Source organism: Eucyclogobius newberryi, unplaced genomic scaffold (genome assembly GCF_026437365.1).
Source record: "Eucyclogobius newberryi isolate DKJ021-1_F unplaced genomic scaffold, fEucNew1.0.hap1 SCAF_5, whole genome shotgun sequence".
NCBI lineage: Eukaryota > Metazoa > Chordata > Actinopteri > Gobiiformes > Gobiidae > Eucyclogobius > Eucyclogobius newberryi.
In genome coordinates this window covers 79622-105956 of record NW_027316167.1, presented here as the reverse complement: position 1 = coordinate 105956, position 26335 = coordinate 79622, and the positions used below count along the sequence as shown (strand labels likewise).

The following is a 26335-nucleotide window of genomic DNA, read 5'->3' as shown; positions in this document are numbered from 1 at the left end:
AATGTACTTTAGAATGTACTTTAAGAATGTACTTTAGACTGTACTTTAGAATGTACTTTAGAATGTACTTTAAAATGTACTTTAAGAATGTGCTTTAGAATGTACTTTAGAATGTACTTTAGAATGTACTTTAGACTGTACTTTAGACTGTACTTTTAGAATGTACTTTAGAATGTACTTTAAGAATGTACTTTAAGAATGTACTTTAGAATGTACTTTCGAATGTACTTTAGAATGTACTTTAGAATGTACTTTAAGAATGTACTTTAAGAATGTACTTTAGACTGTACTTTAGAATGTACTTTAAACTGTACTTTAAACTGTACTTTAGACTGTACTTTAGACTGTACTTTAGACTGTACTTTAAGAATGTACTTTAAGAATGTACTTTAGACTGTACTTTAGACTGTACTTTAGAATGTACTTTAGAATGTACTTTAGAATTTACTTTAAGAATGTACTTTAGACTGTACTTTAGAATGTACTTTAGAATGTACTTTAAGAATGTACTTTAAGAATGTACTTTAGACTGTACTTTAGAATGTACTTTAAACTGTACTTTAAACTGTACTTTAGACTGTACTTTAGACTGTACTTTAGACTGTACTTTAAGAATGTACTTTAAGAATGTACTTTAAGAATGTACTTTAGACTGTACTTTAGAATGTACTTTAGAATGTACTTTAGAATGTACTTTAAGAATGTACTTTAGACTGTACTTTAGACTGTACTTTAGAATGTACTTTAAGAATGTACTTTAGACTGTACTTTAGAATGTACTTTAGAATGTACTTTAAGAATGTACTTTAAGAATGTACTTTTAGAATGTACTTTAGAATGTACTTTAAGAATGTACTTTAGACTGTACTTTAGAATGTACTTTAGAATGTACTTTAGACTGTACTTTAGACTGTACTTTAGAATGTACTTTAAGAATGTACTTTAAGAATGTACTTTAGAATGTACTTTAGAATGTACTTTAGAATGTACTTTAGACTGTACTTTAGAATGTACTTTAGAATGTACTTTAGACTGTACTTTAGAATGTACTTTAGAATGTACTTTAAGAATGTACTTTAAGAATGTACTTTTAGAATGTACTTTAGAATGTACTTTAAGAATGTACTTTAGAATGTGCTTTAGAATGTACTTTAAGAATGTACTTTAGACTGTACTTTAGACTGTACTTTAGACTGTAACGTCACTCGCACACGTCACTCGCTCACGTCACTCGCACACGTCACTCGCACACGTCACTCGCACACGTCACTCGCTCACGTCACTCGCACTCGCTCACGTCACTCGCACACGTCACTCGCACACGTCACTCGTACACGTCACTCGCACACGTCACTCGCACACGTCACTCGCACACGTCACTCGCACACGTCACTCGCACACGTCACTCGCACACGTCACACGTCACTCGCTCACGTCACTCGCACACGTCACTCGCACACGTCACTCGCACACGTCACTCGCACACGTCACTCGCACACGTCACTCGCACACGCACACGTCACTCGCACACGTCACTCGCACACGCACACGTCACTCGCACACGTCACACGTCACTCGCACACGTCACTCGCACACGTCACTCGCTCACGTCACTCGCACTCGCTCACGTCACTCGCACACGTCACTCGCTCACGTCACTCGCTCACGTCACTCGCACACGTCACTCGCTCACGTCACTCGCACACGTCACTCGCACACGTCACTCGCACACGTCACTCGCACACGTCACTCGCACACGTCACTCGCTCACGTCACTCGCACACGTCACTCGCACACGTCACTCGCTCACGTCACTCGCACACGTCACTCGCACACGTCACTCGCTCACGTCACACGTCACTCGCACACGTCACTCGCACACGTCACTCGCACACGTCACTCGCTCACGTCACACGTCACTCGCACACGTCACTCGCACACGTCACTCGCTCACGTCACTCGCACACGTCACTCGCACACGTCACTCGCACACGTCACTCGCTCACGTCACTCGCACACGTCACTCGCACACGTCACTCGCACACGTCACTCGCACACGTCACTCGCACACGTCACTCGCACACGTCACTCGCTCACGTCACTCGCACACGTCACTCGCTCACGTCACTCGCACACGTCACTCGCTCACGTCACTCGCACACGTCACTCGCACACGTCACTCGCACACGTCACTCGCACACGCACACGTCACTCGCACACGTCACTCGCACACGCACACGTCACTCGCACACGTCACACGTCACTCGCACACGTCACTCGCACACGTCACTCGCTCACGTCACTCGCACTCGCTCACGTCACTCGCACACGTCACTCGCTCACGTCACTCGCTCACGTCACTCGCACACGTCACTCGCTCACGTCACTCGCACACGTCACTCGCACACGTCACTCGCACACGTCACTCGCACACGCACACGTCACTCGCACACGTCACTCGCACACGCACACGTCACTCGCACACGTCACACGTCACTCGCACACGTCACTCGCTCACGTCACTCGCACTCGCTCACGTCACTCGCACACGTCACTCGCTCACGTCACTCGCACACGTCACTCGCACACGTCACTCGCACACGTCACTCGCACACGTCACTCGCACACGTCACTCGCACACGTCACTCGCACACGCACACGTCACGTCACTCGCACACGTCACTCGCACACGTCACTCGCTCACGTCACTCGCACACGTCACTCGCTCACGTCACTCGCACACGTCACTCGCACACGTCACTCGCACACGTCACTCGCTCACGTCACTCGCTCACGTCACTCGCTCACGTCACTCGCACACGTCACTCGCACACGTCACTCGCACACGTCACTCGCACACGTCACTCGCACACGTCACTCGCTCACGTCACTCGCTCACGTCACTCGCACACGTCACTCGCACACGTCACTCGCACACGTCACTCGCACACGTCACTCGCACACGTCACTCGCACACGTCACTCGCACACGTCACTCGCACACGTCACTCGCACACGTCACTCGCTCACGTCACTCGCACTCGCTCACGTCACTCGCACACGTCACTCGCACACGTCACTCGTACACGTCACTCGCACACGTCACTCGCACACGTCACTCGCACACGTCACTCGCACACGTCACTCGCACACGTCACTCGCTCACGTCACTCGCACACGTCACTCGCACACGTCACTCGCACACGTCACTCGCTCACGTCACTCGCACTCGCTCACGTCACTCGCACACGTCACTCGCACACGTCACTCGTACACGTCACTCGCACACGTCACTCGCACACGTCACTCGCACACGTCACTCGCTCACGTCACTTGCACTCGCTCACGTCACTCGCACACGTCACTCGCTCACGTCACTCGCACACGTCACTCGCACACGTCACTCGCACACGTCACTCGCACACGTCACTCGCACACGTCACTCGCTCACGTCACTCGCACACGTCACTCGCACACGTCACTCGCTCACGTCACTCGCACACGTCACTCGCACACGTCACTCGCTCACGTCACACGTCACTCGCACACGTCACTCGCACACGTCACTCGCACACGTCACTCGCTCACGTCACACGTCACTCGCACACGTCACTCGCACACGTCACTCGCTCACGTCACTCGCACACGTCACTCGCACACGTCACTCGCACACGTCACTCGCTCACGTCACTCGCACACGTCACTCGCACACGTCACTCGCACACGTCACTCGCACACGTCACTCGCACACGTCACTCGCACACGTCACTCGCTCACGTCACTCGCACACGTCACTCGCTCACGTCACTCGCACACGTCACTCGCTCACGTCACTCGCACACGTCACTCGCACACGTCACTCGCACACGTCACTCGCACACGCACACGTCACTCGCACACGTCACTCGCACACGCACACGTCACTCGCACACGTCACACGTCACTCGCACACGTCACTCGCACACGTCACTCGCTCACGTCACTCGCACTCGCTCACGTCACTCGCACACGTCACTCGCTCACGTCACTCGCTCACGTCACTCGCACACGTCACTCGCTCACGTCACTCGCACACGTCACTCGCACACGTCACTCGCACACGTCACTCGCACACGCACACGTCACTCGCACACGTCACTCGCACACGCACACGTCACTCGCACACGTCACACGTCACTCGCACACGTCACTCGCTCACGTCACTCGCACTCGCTCACGTCACTCGCACACGTCACTCGCTCACGTCACTCGCACACGTCACTCGCACACGTCACTCGCACACGTCACTCGCACACGTCACTCGCACACGCACACGTCACGTCACTCGCACACGTCACTCGCACACGTCACTCGCTCACGTCACTCGCACACGTCACTCGCTCACGTCACTCGCACACGTCACTCGCACACGTCACTCGCACACGTCACTCGCTCACGTCACTCGCTCACGTCACTCGCTCACGTCACTCGCACACGTCACTCGCACACGTCACTCGCACACGTCACTCGCACACGTCACTCGCACACGTCACTCGCTCACGTCACTCGCTCACGTCACTCGCACACGTCACTCGCACACGTCACTCGCACACGTCACTCGCACACGTCACTCGCACACGTCACTCGCACACGTCACTCGCTCACGTCACTCGCACACGTCACTCGCTCACGTCACTCGCACACGTCACTCGCTCACGTCACTCGCACACGTCACTCGCACACGTCACTCGCACACGTCACTCGCACACGCACACGTCACTCGCACACGTCACTCGCACACGCACACGTCACTCGCACACGTCACACGTCACTCGCACACGTCACTCGCACACGTCACTCGCTCACGTCACTCGCACTCGCTCACGTCACTCGCACACGTCACTCGCTCACGTCACTCGCTCACGTCACTCGCACACGTCACTCGCTCACGTCACTCGCACACGTCACTCGCACACGTCACTCGCACACGTCACTCGCACACGCACACGTCACTCGCACACGTCACTCGCACACGCACACGTCACTCGCACACGTCACACGTCACTCGCACACGTCACTCGCTCACGTCACTCGCACTCGCTCACGTCACTCGCACACGTCACTCGCTCACGTCACTCGCACACGTCACTCGCACACGTCACTCGCACACGTCACTCGCACACGTCACTCGCACACGCACACGTCACGTCACTCGCACACGTCACTCGCACACGTCACTCGCTCACGTCACTCGCACACGTCACTCGCTCACGTCACTCGCACACGTCACTCGCACACGTCACTCGCACACGTCACTCGCTCACGTCACTCGCTCACGTCACTCGCTCACGTCACTCGCACACGTCACTCGCACACGTCACTCGCACACGTCACTCGCACACGTCACTCGCACACGTCACTCGCTCACGTCACTCGCTCACGTCACTCGCACACGTCACTCGCACACGTCACTCGCACACGTCACTCGCACACGTCACTCGCACACGTCACTCGCACACGTCACTCGCACACGTCACTCGCACACGTCACTCGCACACGTCACTCGCTCACGTCACTCGCACTCGCTCACGTCACTCGCACACGTCACTCGCACACGTCACTCGTACACGTCACTCGCACACGTCACTCGCACACGTCACTCGCACACGTCACTCGCACACGTCACTCGCACACGTCACTCGCTCACGTCACTTGCACACGTCACTCGCACACGTCACTCGCACACGCACACGTCACTCGCACACGTCACTCGCACACGCACACGTCACTCGCACACGTCACACGTCACTCGCACACGTCACTCGCACACGTCACTCGCACACGTCACTCGCTCACGTCACTCGCACTCGCTCACGTCACTCGCACACGTCACTCGCTCACGTCACTCGCACACGTCACTCGCACACGTCACTCGCACACGTCACTCGCACACGCACACGTCACGTCACTCGCACACGTCACTCGCACACGTCACTCGCTCACGTCACTCGCACACGTCACTCGCTCACGTCACTCGCACACGTCACTCGCACACGTCACTCGCACACGTCACTCGCTCACGTCACTCGCTCACGTCACTCGCTCACGTCACTCGCACACGTCACTCGCACACGTCACTCGCACACGTCACTCGCACACGTCACTCGCTCACGTCACTCGCACTCGCTCACGTCACTCGCACACGTCACTCGCACACGTCACTCGTACACGTCACTCGCACACGTCACTCGCACACGTCACTCGCACACGTCACTCGCACACGTCACTCGCTCACGTCACTTGCACTCGCTCACGTCACTCGCACACGTCACTCGCTCACGTCACTCGCACACGTCACTCGCACACGTCACTCGCACACGTCACTCGCACACGTCACTCGCTCACGTCACTTGCACTCGCTCACGTCACTCGCACACGTCACTCGCTCACGTCACTCGCACACGTCACTCGCACACGTCACTCGCACACGTCACTCGCACACGTCACTCGCTCACGTCACTCGCTCACGTCACTCGCACACGTCACTCGCACACGTCACTCGCACACGTCACTCGCTCACGTCACTTGCACTCGCTCACGTCACTCGCACACGTCACTCGCTCACGTCACTCGCACACGTCACTCGCACACGTCACTCGCACACGTCACTCGCACACGTCACTCGCACACGTCACTCGCACACGTCACTCGCACACGTCACTCGCTCACGTCACACGTCACTCGCACACGTCACTCGCACACGTCACTCGCTCACGTCACTCGCACACGTCACTCGCACACGTCACTCGCACACGTCACTCGCTCACGTCACTCGCACACGTCACTCGCTCACGTCACTCGCACACGTCACTCGCACACGTCACTCGCACACGTCACTCGCACACGTCACTCGCACACGTCACTCGCTCACGTCACTCGCACACGTCACTCGCACACGTCACTCGCTCACGTCACTCGCTCACGTCACTCGCACACGTCACTCGCTCACGTCACTCGCACACGTCACTCGCACACGCACACGTCACTCGCACACGTCACTCGCACACGCACACGTCACTCGCACACGTCACTCGCACACGCACACGTCACTCGCACACGTCACACGTCACTCGCACACGTCACTCGCACACGTCACTCGCACACGTCACTCGCTCACGTCACTCGCACTCGCTCACGTCACTCGCACACGTCACTCGCTCACGTCACTCGCACACGTCACTCGCACACGTCACTCGCACACGTCACTCGCACACGCACACGTCACGTCACTCGCACACGTCACTCGCACACGTCACTCGCTCACGTCACTCGCACACGTCACTCGCTCACGTCACTCGCACACGTCACTCGCACACGTCACTCGCACACGTCACTCGCTCACGTCACTCGCTCACGTCACTCGCTCACGTCACTCGCTCACGTCACTCGCACACGTCACTCGCACACGTCACTCGCTCACGTCACTCGCTCACGTCACTCGCTCACGTCACTCGCACACGTCACTCGCTCACGTCACTCGCACACGTCACTCGCACACGTCACTCGCTCACGTCACTCGCTCACGTCACTCGCACACGTCACTCGCACACGTGACTCGCTCACGTCACTCGCACACGTGACTCGCTCACGTCACTCGCTCACGTCACTCGCACACGTCACTCGCACACGTCACTCGCTCACGTCACTCGCACACGTCACTCGCTCACGTCACTCGCACACGTCACTCGCACACGTCACTCGCACACGTCACTCGCACACGTCACTCGCTCACGTCACTCGCACACGTCACTCGCACACGTCACTCGCACACGTCACTCGCACACGTCACTCGCACACGTCACTCGCTCACGTCACTCGCACACGTCACTCGCACACGTCACTCGCACACGTCACTCGCACACGTCACTCGCACACGTCACTCGCACACGTCACTCGCTCACGTCACTCGCTCACGTCACTCGCACTCGCTCACGTCACTCGCTCACGTCACTCGCTCACGTCACTCGCACACGTCACTCGCACACGTCACTCGCACACGTCACTCGCTCACGTCACTCGCACACGTCACTCGCACACGTCACTCGCACACGTCACTCGCACACGTCACTCGCACACGTCACTCGCACACGTCACTCGCACACGTCACTCGCTCACGTCACTCGCTCACGTCACTCGCACTCGCTCACGTCACTCGCACTCGCTCACGTCACTCGCTCACGTCACTCGCTCACGTCACTCGCACACGTCACTCGCTCACGTCACTCGCACACGTCACTCGCACACGTCACTCGCACACGTCACTCGCACACGTCACTCGCACACGTCACTCGCACACGTCACTCGCTCACGTCACTCGCTCACGTCACTCGCTCACGTCACTCGCACACGTCACTCGCTCACGTCACTCGCACTCGCTCACGTCACTCGCACACGTCACTCGCTCACGTCACTCGCACACGTCACTCGCACACGTCACTCGCACACGTCACTCGCACACGCACACGTCACGTCACTCGCACACGTCACTCGCACACGTCACTCGCTCACGTCACTCGCACACGTCACTCGCTCACGTCACTCGCACACGTCACTCGCACACGTCACTCGCACACGTCACTCGCACACGTCACTCGCACACGCACACGTCACGTCACTCGCACACGTCACTCGCACACGTCACTCGCTCACGTCACTCGCACACGTCACTCGCTCACGTCACTCGCACACGTCACTCGCACACGTCACTCGCTCACGTCACTCGCTCACGTCACTCGCACTCGCTCACGTCACTCGCACACGTCACTCGCTCACGTCACTCGCACACGTCACTCGCACACGTCACTCGCTCACGTCACTCGCACACGTCACTCGCACACGTGACTCGCTCACGTCACTCGCTCACGTCACTCGCTCACGTCACTCGCACACGTCACTCGCACACGTCACTCGCTCACGTCACTCGCACACGTCACTCGCACACGTCACTCGCTCACGTCACTCGCACACGTCACTCGCACACGTCACTCGCTCACGTCACTCGCACACGTCACTCGCACACGTCACTCGCACACGTCACTCGCACACGTCACTCGCACACGTCACTCGCTCACGTCACTCGCACACGTCACTCGCACACGTCACTCGCACACGTCACTCGCACACGTCACTCGCTCACGTCACTCGCTCACGTCACTCGCTCACGTCACTCGCACTCGCTCACGTCACTCGCTCACGTCACTCGCTCACGTCACTCGCACACGTCACTCGCACACGTCACTCGCACACGTCACTCGCACACGTCACTCGCACACGTCACTCGCACACGTCACTCGCACACGTCACTCGCACACGTGACTCGCTCACGTCACTCGCACACGTGACTCGCTCACGTCACTCGCACACGTCACTCGCACACGTCACTCGCTCACGTCACTCGCACACGTCACTCGCTCACGTCACTCGCACACGTCACTCGCTCACGTCACTCGCTCACGTCACTCGCACACGTCACTCGCACACGTCACTCGCACACGTCACTCGCTCACGTCACTCGCACACGTCACTCGCACACGTCACTCGCACACGTCACTCGCACACGTCACTCGCTCACGTCACTCGCACACGTCACTCGCACACGTCACTCGCACACGTCACTCGCACACGTCACTCGCTCACGTCACTCGCACACGTCACTCGCACACGTCACTCGCACACGTCACTCGCTCACGTCACTCGCTCACGTCACTCGCTCACGTCACTCGCTCACGTCACTCGCTCACGTCACTCGCTCACGTCACTCGCTCACGTCACTCGCACACGTCACTCGCTCACGTCACTCGCTCACGTCACTCGCTCACGTCACTCGCTCACGTCACTCGCTCACGTCACTCGCTCACGTCACTCGCTCACGTCACTCGCTCACGTCACTCGCTCACGTCACTCGCACACGTCACTCGCACACGTCACTCGCTCACGTCACTCGCTCACGTCACTCGCACTCGCTCACGTCACTCGCTCACGTCACTCGCTCACGTCACTCGCTCACGTCACTCGCACACGTCACTCGCACACGTCACTCGCTCACGTCACTCGCTCACGTCACTCGCACTCGCTCACGTCACTCGCACTCGCTCACGTCACTCGCTCACGTCACTCGCACTCGCTCACGTCACTCGCTCACGTCACTCGCTCACGTCACTCGCACACGTGACTCGCTCACGTCACTCGCACACGTCACTCGCACACGTCACTCGCACACGTCACTCGCTCACGTCACTCGCACTCGCTCACGTCACTCGCACACGTCACTCGCTCACGTCACTCGCACACGTCACTCGCACACGCACACGTCACGTCACTCGCACACGTCACTCGCACACGTCACTCGCTCACGTCACTCGCACACGTCACTCGCTCACGTCACTCGCACTCGCTCACGTCACTCGCACACGTCACTCGCTCACGTCACTCGCTCACGTCACTCGCACACGTCACTCGCACACGTCACGTCACTCGCACACGTCACTCGCACACGTCACTCGCACACGTCACTCGCTCACGTCACTCGCACACGTCACTCGCTCACGTCACTCGCACACGTCACTCGCTCACGTCACTCGCACACGTCACTCGCACACGTCACTCGCACACGTCACTCGCACACGTCACTCGCACACGTCACTCGCACACGTCACTCGCACACGTCACTCGCACACGTCACTCGCACACGTCACTCGCACACGTCACTCGCACACGTCACTCGCTCACGTCACTCGCTCACGTCACTCGCACACGTCACTCGCACACGTCACTCGCACACGTCACTCGCACACGTCACTCGCTCACGTCACTCGCACACGTCACTCGCTCACGTCACTCGCACACGTCACTCGCTCACGTCACTCGCACACGTCACTCGCACACGTCACTCGCACACGTCACTCGCACACGTCACTCGCACACGTCACTCGCTCACGTCACTCGCACACGTCACTCGCACACGTCACTCGCACACGTCACTCGCACACGTCACTCGCTCACGTCACTCGCTCACGTCACTCGCTCACGTCACTCGCACACGTCACTCGCACACGTCACTCGCACACGTCACTCGCACACGTCACTCGCACACGTCACTCGCACACGTCACTCGCACACGTCACTCGCTCACGTCACTCGCACACGTCACTCGCACACGTCACTCGCACACGTCACTCGCTCACGTCACTCGCACACGTCACTCGCTCACGTCACTCGCACACGTCACTCGCACACGTCACTCGCACACGTCACTCGCACACGTCACTCGCACACGTCACTCGCACACGTCACTCGCACACGTCACTCGCACACGTCACTCGCACACGTCACTCGCACACGTCACTCGCTCACGTCACTCGCACACGTCACTCGCACACGTCACTCGCACACGTCACTCGCACACGTCACTCGCTCACGTCACTCGCACACGTCACTCGCACACGTCACTCGCTCACGTCACTCGCACACGTCGTCACCTGTACACGTCCCTGCTTGAACTGCGGCCCCCGTGACCCCCCGTGACCCGGCCCCGGAGAAGAGGAAGAAGAATCTGTCACATCCTGTTTGTTTAAATAAAGACACTTTTATTCAGAAAATAAATAAAGACACTTTTATTCAGAAAATAAAACCAGAGACAGATAAAAACATTTAATCCTTTAAAAACATTTAATCCTTTAAAACATTAAAAACATGTGATACAGATAAAAAGTCACAAAAACTAAAACATTTGTTAAAAACAAGGCCACAGTCACGTGCACTCACAGGGTCACGTGCACGCTCACGCTCAGACACAAACAGCAACACTCTGGCCCCTCCCACACCTGAGCACAACATTGACCAGACGAAACTCTGGACTCAAAATCCACAAACATCCTCCAGGACCAGGACCCGGTCTCGGTCTCGGTCTCGGTCTCAGGTCCGGATCAGGGTAAGGAACTCGTCTCGAGTCTTTGGATCTTCTCTGAAGACTCCGAGCATCGTGCTGGTCACAGTTTTGGAGTTCATCTTCTGGACGCCGCGCATCACCATGCACATGTGCCTGTGACACAAGGAGGAGGAGCTAAACCATGCAGTACTTGTTACTTGGATACTGCAGTACTTGTTACTTTGTGACACTCACGTTGCCTCGACGACGACTCCGACTCCAGACGGCTGCAGCGCTTCAGTGACGGCAACGGCGATCTGCTTAGTGAGACGCTCCTGGACTGAAGACGCACAATCACACACGAGAGACAGAGAGACACAATCACACACGAGAGACAGAGAGACACAATCACACACGAGAGACAGAGAGAGAGACACACCTTGGAGTCGGCGGCTGTAGATTTCTACGATTCTGAACAAAAGAGAAACACGAGAAATCAGCAACGCACCGGCAGGAGGCCTGACTCTGGCACCGGCAGGAGGCCTGACTCTGGCACCGGCAGGAGGCCTGACTCTGGCACCGGCAGGAGGCCTGACTCTGGCACCGGCAGGAGGCCTGACTCTGGCACCGGCAGGAGGCCTGACTCTGGCACCGGCAGGAGGCCTGACTCTGGCACCGGCAGGAGGCCTGACTCTGGCACCGGCAGGAGGCCTGACTCTGGCACCGGCAGGAGGCCTGACTCTGGCACCGGCAGGAGGCCTGACTCTGGCACCGGCAGGAGGCCTGACTCTGGCACCGGCAGGAGGCCTGACTCTGGCACCGGCAGGAGGCCTGACTCTGGCACCGGCAGGAGGCCTGACTCTGGCACCGGCAGGAGGCCTGACTCTGGCACCGGCAGGAGGCCTGACTCTGGCACCGGCAGGAGGCCTGACTCTGGCACCGGCAGGAGGCCTGACTCTGGCACCGGCAGGAGGCCTGACTCTGGCACCGGCAGGAGGCCGGTCTCAGTTTTCAGTGTTTAAAAAATCTTGGTGGATTTTCTGAACTGTGACTAAAAGTTCAAATGTGTTTCACTAAAGGTCAAGAGTCAAAGGTCAAATTTCAGAGAAAGTTTTAAGATCCAGGTTTAGTCCAAACTCAGTCCTGAGTGTGGGAGTGTCCCGAGGTCAGAGTCCAGAGGTCAAAGGTCAGAGTCCAGTTCTTTACCTGGCGAGTTTGCTGAGACCCAGGACCCTCTTGTTGGGCAGATATCCAACGTGAACCTGAAGAAACAAAACATTACATTTTGTCCTTTATGATTGATAAATGTCAGTTTCATGCTTTAGTACCAGGACTAAACCAGGTCTAAACCAGGACTAAACCGGGGACTAAATGTGATAAAATGTGAATATATGATTATATTTCTGTGATGTACTTTATCTGCATAATAGTGATATTTTATCTGCATCATTAGTCTAAGAGAAGAACGGGTGTGTGACAAACTGCATTTGTGAAGGGGTCGTAAAGATGGGCCAAAGGATGTTTACCCGAGGGGGGGTGACAGCCCAGAGGAGTTTGGGTAATGTTTACCCAAGGCTTGATCTCTACGGAAAAATACCAAGTGCCTTGATGTGAGGCTGACCAATGAGAAATGTGACCCGCCTATTCCAGAATATCTAATAAAACCAACCAGCATGGGAAAAAACAGGGTGAGACGCAGGAGGATCACGCAGGCTGCTTACCACAGCCTGCGTAATCAGTCCCCGCATTTTCTCCCATGCATGCCATACAAATGACTGATATTTCTGTGTCGTTTCATATTCCAAGTTGAATTGTGTTCTCGATGTGTTACGGAATAGCTCGGTGTATGTCACATCCCATGACACTAAACCAGGACTAAACCAGGTCTAAACCAGGACTAAACCAGGTCTAAAGCGGGTCTGACCTTTCCAAAGATGGGCACTAGGTGGTGCTCACACATGGAGAACATGTCGATGTCTTTGACGATCACCATCTCGTCATGATCTTCGTCGAAGATTGCGTCGTTCAGAATGTCTGGAAATAGAGCAAAAAGACAATAAAAAGTATGATTTACAGAAGTCAAACTTAGATCCTTCTGTTGTCACGTTTCACTGGTGAAACTGAAGTCCTGATCAAACCTTTGTTCCTTTGATCCAGTTCAAACACAGCGGCGAGAGCAGAGTCCAGACGCAGACGCTGCTCTCGCCGCCGGATCCGCGTCGCCCGATAACAACCAGGAAATGAAGCTGATTCAAACAGATAAAGCTTTATTGAAACAAACACAATAAACTGCAGCAGGACCAGATGCCCTCCCGTCGTGTGTCATTGAGCTGCAGCGTTCAGAACCAGCACGCAACACGCCCACTTCCTGTAGGACCAGCACGCAACACGCCCACTTCCTGTAGGACCAGCACGCAACACGCCCACTTCCTGTAGGACCAGCACGCAACACGCCCACTTCCTGTAGGACCAGCACGCATGGACTATTTATTGAACTACTGTGAGACACTCATTGACATTCCAGTTCTTGTGACGTCATTTCCGGTGAGTGTGTCGCGTTTTCAGAGCTGTTCGTTCTTAGAGCCTTTTACCGATTAATCCACGAATTATACACACTATTTACGCATCATATACACGAAAGTGAACGTTTGATTTCTCCGCAAACAATCCGGAGCCTCAAACCGCTCACTTTTCAGTATTTCGTGGATTAAAAGCCCTCCTCACTCTCTAGCTCCAGCCTGAACTAGCGTAGCGTAGCCTAGCCGCTAGCGTCATGGCTGGATCTACCTTTACCTGTTTGAGCTGTCATATGTCGAGTCAGAACCCTGGCTCCTTCTCTGATGACAGGTGCGTGAAGTGCAGTGTAGTGGTAGTTTTGGTTGCCAGGGTTACGGAGTTAGAAGCGCGGATCCGCTGTTTAGAGGAGCTTAAGTCCAGTTATAGTTCGGTTTTAGCGCGAGGGCTACCGGACCGCGCTGCAGGGCATAGCATTAGCATTAGCAGTAGCAGTAAGGCCGAGCTCAGCCCCTCAGCGTCTCCCGTGCAGCCGGGACTAGACCAGGAACAGAATAGGGACCATTTTGTGACAGTTCGGAGGGGACAAGGCGCTAAACGCCGAACCTCAGAGCGCCGTGAGCTTCACGTCTATAATAGGTTTTCTCCCCTCAGCGATCACACGCCCGCTGAACACACGAGAGAAACTCTTGTAATCGGGAGTTCTATTGTCAGAGACGTGAAGCTGCCAGCTGCTAGCGTTAGGTGTTACCCGGGGGCCAGAATGGGTGACATCGAAGGAAACCTTAGGATCTTAAAGCGGAGTAGGACCCGTTTCCGGCGAGTCGTGGTTCACGCAGGCGGTAACGACGCCCGGCGGAGACAATCAGAGGTGCTCAAAGTTCAAGTAGCCGCGGTGTGTGACCTAGCGAAGTCGATGTCGGACACTGTAATATTTTCTGGTCCTCTGCCCAATCGGATCAATGCTGAATTGTACAGCCGTCTCTCAGCATTCAACAACTGGTTATCCAGATGGTGCCCTCAAAACAACGTTGTCTTTATTGATAACTGGAGTGCGTTTTGGGGAAAGCCCGGGCTCATACGCAGGGATGGCATCCATCCGACTTCGGAGGGTACATCCCTATTAGTTCGGAATTTGACCGATAGTCTTAGTCGTGTTAAGTGACCATCTAGGGATGAGCCCCAGGTGCAGAGCAGCAGTTCAAGACGCTCCTCTGTCGCTGAACTCTCGCCCGTTCTGTTACATGTGAAGTGTTCAGATTCAAGACAGATAGAGACTGTGTGTGTCCCTCGTGTCCCTCGTGTCCCTCGTGTCCCTCGTGTCCCTCGTGTCCCTCGTACAAATAATGCCAAAAAGTCACATCTCAGAAAAAATATTTCAGGCGTCAGACCAAATAACTTAAGGAAAATAACAATCACAAATACACAAATGAATAAACACGTAAAATATGGACTGCTAAACATTAGAGCAATTTCCTCCAAATCGCTCTTAGTTAATGAATTAATTAGTGACTATAACATAGATCTTCTAGCTCTAACTGAAACGTGGCTTCAACAAGACGACTACGTCAGACTAAATGAGTCCGCCCCACCCACCCATGTTAACTCCACCCACTCATGTTAACCCCACCCACCCATGTTAACCCCACCCACCCATGTTAACCCCACCCACCCATGTTAACTCCACCCACCCATGTTAACCCCACCCACTCATGTAAACCCCACCCACCCATGTAAACCCCACCCACTCATGTTAACCCCACCCACCCATGTAAACCCCACCCACCCATGTAAACCCCACCCACCCATGTTAACCCCACCCACTCATGTTAACCCCACCCACCCATGTTAACCCCACCACCCATGTTAACCCCACCCACCCATGTTAACCCCACCCACTCATGTAAACCCCACCCAGCCATGTTAACTTTCAGACTGCCAGGAGCACAGGCCGAGGTGGTGGTGTGGCAGTGATCTCCCACTCAAGCGACTCATGAGCCCTAAAACTAACAATGCATTTCACTCATTTAAAGCCTCATGTGTCAATCACATGTCCAAATATGAAAAACCAAAAGGAGTTTTGTTCATAGTTATCTACCGACCTCCTGGTCCCTACTCAGAGTTTTTAACAGAGTTTTCTGACTTTATATCAAACTTAGTGTTAGCCTGGGATAAAATAGTTATAGTTGGAGACTTTAATATCCACGTGAACATGAGTGATGACGCTCTCAGTAATGCCTTCAGCGCCTTGTTAGACAGCATTGGTTTCACTCAGAATGTAAATAAACCGACTCACACTCACAAGAACACTCTGGATCTTGTCCTAACGTATGGAACAGAGATTAGTGACCTCAGTGTCCTCCCTCAAAACCCTATATTGTCAGATCATTTCCTAATTACATTTCAGTTTATTCTTAAAGATCATCCAGTCCCACAAAATAAAGTTATAATGAAAAGGACAAAATCTGAAAAATCTATCTCAAAATTCAAAGAAATAATAGAGCCAATATTCAGTGACATGTCATGTGATCCTGCTGAGAACAGTTTTAGTCCCAGTTTAAGTGATCAATGTGTCGACTTGACCATGAATTCTCTGAAGTCTGCTCTTGACGTTGTCGCGCCGTTAAAACAGAAGGTCATTAGGCCAAAGCGCGCCTCCCCATGGTACAACCAAGAACTGCGTTCACATAAACAAAGAGTTAGAAAGTTAGAGGGATTATTTCGTCGCTCTCACACAGAAGAATCCCTAAAAGCATGGAAAAGTTGCCTGCTGTCCTATAAGCAGGCTCTGCGTAAGGCCCAAACCAGATATTATTCAAATCTAATAGAAGTCAACAAAAGTAACACTAAATTCCTTTTCAGCACTGTAGCTAGGCTAACAAACTGTCACAGCAGTAGAGCCCTCAATCCCAGCTACACTTAGCTCTGATGATTTCCTCCTATTTTTTAATAATAAGATAAAAACAATCAGAGATAAATTAGATGAAATTACCCCCGCTATTAGCCCTGAACTAGCCCAAGCTGTAAATCTAACGTCCCATATAAATCCACCTGTAAACCTAGAAAGGTTCACAGCTGTTGATCAAGCAGAGATAACTTCAGCCATTATGTCCTCTAAAAGCTCAACTTGTGTCCTAGACCCCATTCCAAGCTCCTCAAAGACATTCTCCTCCTAATTATAGACCCTATTCTTAATATAATAAATACTTCACTCCAAAGTGGCTATGTTCCACAGTCCTTCAAACATGCAGTCATTAAACCTCTTCTGAAAAAGCCTAATCTAGATCCCGACCTATTGGTAAACTACAGACCTATTTCAAATCTTCCCTTTGTCTCTAAAATCCTTGAAAAAGTTGTAGTAAAACAGCTTTGTCGCCACCTGCAGGACAATAACTTATTTGAAGTTTTCCAGTCAGGGTTCAGAGCCCACCACAGCACTGAAACTGCACTAGTTAAAGTCACAAATGATTTGTTATTAGCCGCTGACGATGGACTGGTCTCAATCCTGGTTCTGTTGGACCTCAGCGCAGCGTTTGACACCATTGACCACAACATTCTACTGCAGAGGTTAGAATGTGATGTAGGTGTTGGAGGAACAGCCCTCAGCTGGTTTAAATCCTATCTATCTGATAGGTTCCAATTTGTTAATGTAAACCAGAGCTCCTCACCAAGCTCTAAAGTAATTTACGGTGTGCCACAGGGTTCGGTACTCGGTCCAATTCTGTTTACTCTTTATATGCTGCCATTAGGCAACATTATCAGAAAGCATGACATTAACTTCCACTGCTCTGCAGACGACACTCAGCTGTATTTATCAATGAAACCTGATCAGAGCGATCAAGTAGACAGACTTAGTACTTGTGTGAAGGAGATAAAAACCTGGATGACACTAAACTACCTGCTTCTTAACCCTGAAAAAACCGAGGTCATTGTGCTGGTCCTAAGCATCTACGAGACGCTCTATCTGAGCAGATAGTCACACTGGACAATGTCAGTGTAGCCTCCAGTTCTACTGTAAGAAACCTCAGAGTCTTATTTGACCAGGAGCTCTCATTTAAAGCTCATATAAATCAAGCTTGTAAAACAGCCTATTTCCATTTGTGCAACAAGAGCCAAAATCGACTCGACTCCGACGGTCCCTCTTCTGCCTGAAGAGTGGGTCCAGCTCCAGTCTCCTCGTGTCCGTCTGTGAGAGTGGGATCTCTCCTTCACTGGAACTCCTCCAGGTTTCTACGCTTTTTTCCCAAAGAGGTTTTTTTGTAGTTTTTCCGGCCGAGAAGGAGAGTCTAAGGACAGAGGACCCTGGGACATCGTCCCTCGCCACCACAGACATTGTTGATTCATTTCTCCCTGTGGCCCTCAGAGGCAACTGTTGTTGTGATTTTGGGCCTTACAAAAATAAATTGATTTGATTGGCGAGAGCGTCATATTTTTACTGAGTTTTTAAATCGTCGTCGTCTCCTTTTGCCTCACTTTTTCTGGACCTTTAACCCAATTTATTCTCTTACAGATGCCTTAATTCTTCTGGTATAATAACATTCAGTGAGTCCAGGTTTAGACCCGGTTTAGTCCCGGTTTAGACCTTATGGTTCTGACTGAGTGGGAGGAAACTAAACGGCCAATCATACGCCAGGAGCAGTAACAGGAGGAAACTCTGGAGCCAATCAGAGTCCAACATGTGTTTAAGTTTAACTTTAGAGTCAGAACTGGACTTTAGCCTTTAACGTGTTAAACGTGTTTAACACAAAGTCTCTCGTTTTGGACAAATTAAAAAATAAATTGCATTTAAAAGTCATTCATTTTGCTTCATAATTAAAATTAATTTCCATTTCAACTTTATTTGTATAGAGCCCTTCCCACCGACCCATTCGCCCGCCTCAGGCCCCCCCCCGCCCCGCCTCAGGGCCCCCCCCCCCCCGCCTCAGGACAGTATTGGTGTGTAAACTTGAGCTCTTTATTGGAGTAAAACCAGGTCCAGATGTTCTCACAAACCTCATCGTGACCAAGCAAGACCACCACAAAGACCACCTGAACCCCCCAAAGACCACCACAACCCCCCCACAACCCCCCAAAGACCACCACAACCCCCCAAAGACCACCACAACCCCCCCACAACCCCCCAAAGACCACCACAACCCCCCCACAACCCCCCAAAGACCACCACAACCCCCCAAAGACCACCACAACCCCCCCAAAGACCACCACAACCCCCCACAACCCCCCCAAAGACCACCACAACCCCCCACAACCCCCCAAAGACCACCACAACCCCCCAAAGACCACCACAACCCCCCAAAGACCACCACAACCCCCCCACAACCCCCCAAAGACCACCACAACCCCCCCACAACCCCCCAAAGACCACCACAACCCCCCCACAACCCCCCAAAGACCACCACAACCCCCCCAAAGACCACCACAACCCCCCCAAAGACCACCACAACCCCCCCACAACCCCCCAAAGACCACCACAACCCCCCAAAGACCACCACAACCCCCCCAAAGACCACCACAACCCCCCCACAACCCCCCCAAAGACCACCACAACCCCCCCAAAGACCACCTGAACCCCCCAAAGACCACCACAACCCCCCCACAACCCCCCCAAAGACCACCACAACCCCCCCAAAGACCACCTGAACCCCCCAAAGACCACCACAACCCCCCAAAGACCACCACAACCCCCCAAAAACCACCTGAACCTAAGAGAGGGATTAGATCTAAACCATGGTTTGGGGGCGGGGCCACAGCTGCACTTGTTCTGATTGGTTGGGAAGACATTAGCGTTCAGAGTAAATGTAATTTCAAGAGCAAAACACATCTGCGGGTCTAAACCAGGACTAAACCAGGACTAAACCAGGACTAAACCAGGACTAAACCAGGACTAAACCAGATCTAAACCAGGACTAAACCAGGACTAAACCAGGACTAAACCAGGACTAAACCAGGTCTAAACCAGGACTAAACCAGGACTAAACCAGGTCTAAACCAGGACTAAACCAGGTCTAAACCAGGACTAAACCAGGTCTAAACCAGGTCTAAACCAGGACTAAACCAGGACTAAACCAGGACTAAACCAGGACTAAACCAGGACTAAACCAGGACTAAACCAGGACTAACCCGTCCCCGGTGTCACTGACCTGAGATCTTCTCCTGGTAGCCCTTGGTGAAGAACTGCATGGCGGTGGCGGCTCTCCACGGGGTCTTGATCAGACCCTGGCGCTCTGGATCTTCTCCTAAGCCGCGGAGGATGGAGCTGTACGCGGCGGCGAGCGACGGCAGGTTCCGCTCGTTCTCCTCCAGGCTCCGAGTGCGCTCCTCCCGCCGACTCTCAGCCGCCGCCGAGCCGACCCCGGAGCGCGTGAGGCCGGGGAGGACGGGCTCTGGGGCCGCGGCCACCGTCTGGGGGTCCATCTGCTCCATCTGCTCCATCTGCACGGCTCAGAGCGGGCTGAAGCGGGCTGGGGCGGGCTGGGGCGGGCTGGGGCGGGCTGAAGCGGGCTGAAGCGGGCTGAGGCGGGCTGAAGCGGGCTGAGGCGGGCTGAAGCGGGCTGAGGCGGGCTGAAGCGGGCTGGGGCGGGCTGGGGCGGGCTAAACGCGCACTTGGGACGCACTTGCGCTCTGTCTTTCTGGCGCAGGTTTAGTCGCGTTTTGGCCGCACTTTGCCCTATTTTGGACTCGTTTTTCTGTCTCTCAGTTGCACTTTCGTCCCTTTTTGCCCAGGTTCCGTGACACTCTCGCGTGTCCCTCGCGTGTCTCTCGCGTGTCTCTCGCGTGTCTCTCGCGTGTGTCGCTCGCGTGTGTCCCTCGCGTGTCCCTCGCGTGTGTCTCTCGCGTGTCCCTCGCGCAGATTGGGGCAGGATTAGTGCAGCTCGTCCAACTGTTGCTCTTCCTCTCGCAGCCTCAGCATCCTCAGGCTTTATACTGGAGGATTACTCACGGAGCGACGCCATTGGCCGAGAGCGGAGAGGGGGCGGAGCCACGGGGGAAAATATGAATGAAATCTGCAATTAAAAGATCTCCCAATCCTGGTGTGAACCGAGCCTCAGGTCGGCCAATAGGAGGGAGGGGGCGGGGCAATTAAGTTGTCAAATAGTCAACATAAATGTGATAAAACTGTCTTAACGATTCAAGTCGAATCATGAGACAAACTCTTTTCTGAAAGTTATTTTTATATTTATTGAGCTCTTTTGGTGACATTTCTAAGAGATAACACACTTTTATATTCGACAAAGATCTAAATGATTGTATATTTTAGTATTATTTTTAGTTTCAGTATCAAACAGGTTTTTATTTTTATTTATCCATAATTAGCCTGTAGCAGCTTCTCAATTATTTTCTGATAAGCCCCTCCCCTAGGAAGAAGAAAACACGCCCCCGACCGCTATAAACATGGTGAGCCTATAAACTCCGCCCCTCGATATGTTAGCGAAGCTAAGTGTGTTTTATTGTCATTTTTATTCTTTTAATAACAATTAACTTCCCCACTCTTTAATACAGCGGATTCATTTCAAAATAAAATGGCCACAAATGGATTAAATTATATAAAAGTGTGCTTATTGGCCCCTCATTGTAGCTCTTTTAAGCATTATATCATTTATTAGTGAGATGATCTCCATGGTAACGCTCGGGGGCGGGGCTTGAAACTTTCCTTTGGCTCACGCCCACAACAAACAGATTTGTGAAGAATAAAAAAGCATTTAGTTTGTTCTGTGGCTCCACTTTGTGAGTCGCACTGAGCGACTGCAGCACCGCCAGTGGTGGAGGCCCTGCTCCACCCAAGATAAAACTACTCACGCTGACGGAGGGATGGAGGGACGGATGGAGGGATGGATGGAGGGATGGATGGAGGGATGGACGGATGGAGGGACGGATGGAGGGACGGATGGAGGGACGGATGGACGGATGGAGGGAGGGATGGAGGGACGGATGGATGGAGGGACGGATGGATGGAGGGACGGACGGACGGATGGAGGGACGGAGGGATGGAGGGACGGATGGAGGGACGGATGGAGGGACGGATGGAGGGATGGATGGATGGACGGATGGAGGGACGGATGGAGGGACGGATGGAGGGACGGATGGACGGATGGAGGGAGGGATGGAGGGACGGATGGATGGAGGGACGGATGGATGGAGGGACGGACGGACGGATGGAGGGACGGAGGGATGGAGGGACGGATGGAGGGACGGATGGAGGGACGGATGGAGGGATGGATGGATGGACGGATGGAGGGACGGATGGAGGGACGGATGGAGGGACGGATGGACGGATGGAGGGAGGGATGGAGGGACGGATGGATGGAGGGACGGATGGATGGAGGGACGGACGGACGGATGGAGGGACGGAGGGATGGAGGGACGGATGGAGGGACGGATGGACGGATGGAGGGAGGGATGGAGGGATGGACGGATGGAGGGACGGATGGATGGATGGAGGGACGGACGGACGGATGGAGGGACGGAGGGATGGAGGGACGGATGGAGGGACGGATGGATGGATGGAGGGACGGATGGAGGGATGGATGGACGGATGGATGGAGGGACGGATGGAGGGATGGATGGACGGATGGATGGACGGATGGAGGGACGGATGGAGGGACGGATGGAGGGACGGATGGAGGGAGGGACGGATGGATGGAGGGACGGATGGAGGGACGGATGGAGGGACGGATGGAGGGATGGATGGAGGGACGGATGGAGGGACGGATGGATGGAGGGACGGATGGAGGGATGGACGGACGGATGGAGGGACGGAGGGATGGAGGGACGGATGGAGGGACGGATGGAGGGATGGATGGACGGATGGATGGAGGGACGGATGGATGGAGGGACGGATGGAGGGATGGATGGACGGATGGATGGAGGGATGGACGGATGGAGGGACGGATGGAGGGATGGAGGGACGGATGGAGGGATGGATGGATGGACGGATGGACGGACGGATGGAGGGACGGATGGAGGGACGGATGGACGGATGGAGGGAGGGATGGAGGGACGGATGGATGGAGGGACGGATGGAGGGAGGGATGGAGGGACGGATGGATGGAGGGATGGATGGACGGAGGGATGGAGGGACGGATGGAGGGATGGATGGAGGGACGGATGGAGGGATGGAGGGATGGACGGATGGACGGACGGATGGAGGGACGGATGGAGGGACGGATGGACGGATGGAGGGAGGGATGGAGGGACGGATGGATGGAGGGACGGATGGAGGGAGGGATGGAGGGACGGATGGATGGAGGGATGGATGGACGGAGGGATGGAGGGACGGATGGAGGGATGGATGGAGGGACGGATGGAGGAATGGAGGGATGGATGGAGGGATGGACGGATGGATGGAGGGACGGATGGAGGGACGGATGGAGGGACGGACGGAGGGATGGACGGATGGAGGGACGGATGGAGGGATGGATGGAGGGACGGATGGAGGGATGGACGGATGGATGGAGGGACGGATGGAGGGATGGACGGATGGTTGGAGGGATGGAGGGACGGATGGAGGGACGGATGGAGGGATGGACGGATGGTTGGAGGGATGGAGGGACGGACGGATGGATGGACGGATGGAGGGATGGATGGAGGGATGGACGGATGGAGGAACGGATGGATGGACGGATGGATGGATGGACGGATGGAGGGAGGGACGGATGGAGGGACGGACGGATGGAGGGAGGGATGGAGGGACGGATGGATGGAGGGACGGATGGAGGGATGGATGGAGGGACGGAGGGATGGACGGATGGAGGGACGGATGGAGGGAGGGACGGATGGAGGGACGGATGGAGGGGTGGACGGATGGAGGAATGGAGGGATGGATGGAGGAATGGAGGGATGGATGGAGGGACGGACGGATGGAGGGACGGATGGAGGGACGGATGGAGGAATGGAGGGACGGATGGAGGGACGGATGGAGGAATGGAGGGACGGATGGAGGAATGGAGGGACGGATGGAGGGATGGATGGATGGACTGGGCGCTCCTACTCTCAACGATAAACTCTGTGGTTTGGTCTGAAGACACTAGAGTTCAGGAGCACAGAGCGTCGTGCAGCTCCAGCTGAAGGCCTCAAAGTAAAGGAGGCGTTTTCATTTACTCATAATAACCCAGGGGGCGGGATCAGATGGTAATCAGGTACTCATCAGTGATGAGGAGCTGCAGCAGCTACCAGGCTAATAGGATATGGCCCATTACAGGGCTGTGAGGGTAAAAAAGGACAAAAGACAATTAGCAATAGTGTTAACAAATAGATAAACTGGACTGGCTAATATCAGGAGGCTCCACCCACTGGGCGAGGCTTACTCTGAGTTCTCAGACTAGTTCCACAGATTGAGAATGACTCTTGGATGAGTTGAAACGTCTCGTTCATCTGAAGTGTCCAGAAACGATGGACCCCTCCTGGACAGATGAGGAATTACACTTGATAAACTCAATATTTACATTTTTGCCTCTGTTTTAAACTCATGTTCTCGACCTTTAACCCCCAGAACCAGCGACAGTGACGTGTTTGTGCAGAGGGAGGTCCTCCTGACACCAGCAGGTGGCGCTGGTTCGTTTAGCTCCACAAAGAGGATTCGGAGACACAAAGTGCAGCTTCTAAAACGTGAGGAAACATTTATTGAAAAGACGTTTGAGGCTCAGTTAAAAGCAAACGCAGACAGTTTCTCGTTCACAGTCTTGGCCTTCTTTGCACTCGTCTCCTCGTTCGTCTCCTTGTTTCCTTCCTGGTCCTCTTCAGGTCGTTTCCTTTTCTTCAGCTCGTCTGCGCTCGGCCCTTTGGCTCGCTCCGTCCACGACTGAAACACAAACACTCACTTTAACATGAAACTAAAGCACTTTAAACACATTTGATTCATCTTTTCAGTCTGAAATAAATCATAATAAAATAAAGAAGGTTCTTGGATCGATTCCCCGTGGGGCCTTTCTGTGAGGAGTTTGCATGTTCTGCCAGTGTCTTCCCGCCCACTAAAAGGACTTGACCCTCCTGTCCACTGTGAGGCGCTGTCTGCAGGACATGGGACACCGTGAGAATGGAGCACTTTTTAAATATGGTTTAAATTCTTCACCGCAAAGAAAGTGTGAAATGTATTCTTAAAATGTGGATTCTTTTCTCCAACGTTTAAAACACATAAAAGACAATCAAACAATTACAAAAAGACAACAAAATAACCACAATGAAAAATTGTGGATGTTTGTGTCCATTTCTTTGGAATGTACTTTTTCCTGCTGCAAAAAGTACACTCCACAAGTATCCATGTATTGTGTCCATCCATCTTACTGTGATAATGTATACTCTCCACCAGGAGGCGCTCTCTCTTTAAATAATACATTTAAATAATACATTTAGTACATAAATACATAATGAGTTGATCTTTATCTGGAGAAAGATGAATCCTAATGTCACAATAAACACATTTTTACAACTCACATAAGATCTAAACTAGAGACGACTAAAGTGACAGAGGCCGACACAGGTCCAATAGATGTAAACTTAGATCTGGAACAGGAACAAAAAACACACTTTGGACATCCCATTCTCTGGGAGGCTCCTCCCATTCTCTGGGATGCTCCTCCCATTCTCTGGGAGACTCCTCCCATTCTCTGGGATGCAGCTAAAGCAGGTTTGAGGGGCAGAGTTATTGCTGTCGCCAAAAATAAACAAAGGCAGAAAACAAATGATTTACAGAACAAACTAAACATGCTGAAAACAAAGATCTCAAATGCAAAAGGAAATTAAAAAGACAAAGTGTGAGATTAATGACCCAAAGGAAGTCATAAAAATGCTCTTCAAACAAAGTGGATGAAAGTGGATCAAAATTCACTAAAATTATTAGCTTGGAAGTTTAGAAAACAACAGGTAGAAGCAGAGGAAAGGTTTTGTACCAAATAGAACTGACTCAAGGTCTGGAGGTCTA

The 26335-nt window shown here is 53.6% G+C and overlaps 2 protein-coding genes across 2 annotated transcripts in view; both read right to left on the bottom strand.

Moving 5' to 3' along the window:
- Positions 1-11916: 11916 nt before the first annotated feature.
- LOC140381527 (GTP cyclohydrolase 1-like) lies at positions 11917-20850 on the bottom strand. Its single transcript, XM_072465594.1, has 6 exons — positions 20559-20850; positions 13829-13938; positions 13111-13166; positions 12344-12375; positions 12160-12244; positions 11917-12078 (listed from the first exon to the last, which is right to left on the bottom strand). The coding sequence occupies exons 1-6, from the start codon at positions 20848-20850 to the stop codon at positions 11952-11954; spliced, it is 702 nt and encodes a 233-aa protein (XP_072321695.1). The 3' UTR covers positions 11917-11951.
- Positions 20851-25057: 4207 nt separating this feature from the next.
- LOC140381690 (WD repeat and HMG-box DNA-binding protein 1-like) overlaps positions 25058-26335 on the bottom strand; it is a 56608-nt gene continuing 55330 nt past the window's right edge. The window contains exon 25 of the mRNA XM_072465800.1: positions 25058-25216. Within this exon, the coding sequence (XP_072321901.1) occupies positions 25058-25216 (159 nt within the window). The remainder of the gene's footprint in view (positions 25217-26335) is intronic.

Coding starts and splice junctions, on each gene's coding strand:
- LOC140381527 (XM_072465594.1), bottom strand. CDS start 20,850: ATGGAGCAGATGGAGCAGATGGACCCCCAGACGGTGGCCGCGGCCCCA. Junction 12,376..13,110: donor GGTCTCAGCAAACTCGCCAG/GTAAAGAACTGG, acceptor TCTTTTGTTCAG/AATCGTAGAAATCTACAGCC. Junction 12,079..12,159: donor GGAGTCGTCGTCGAGGCAAC/GTGAGTGTCACA, acceptor CTTGTGTCACAG/GCACATGTGCATGGTGATGC.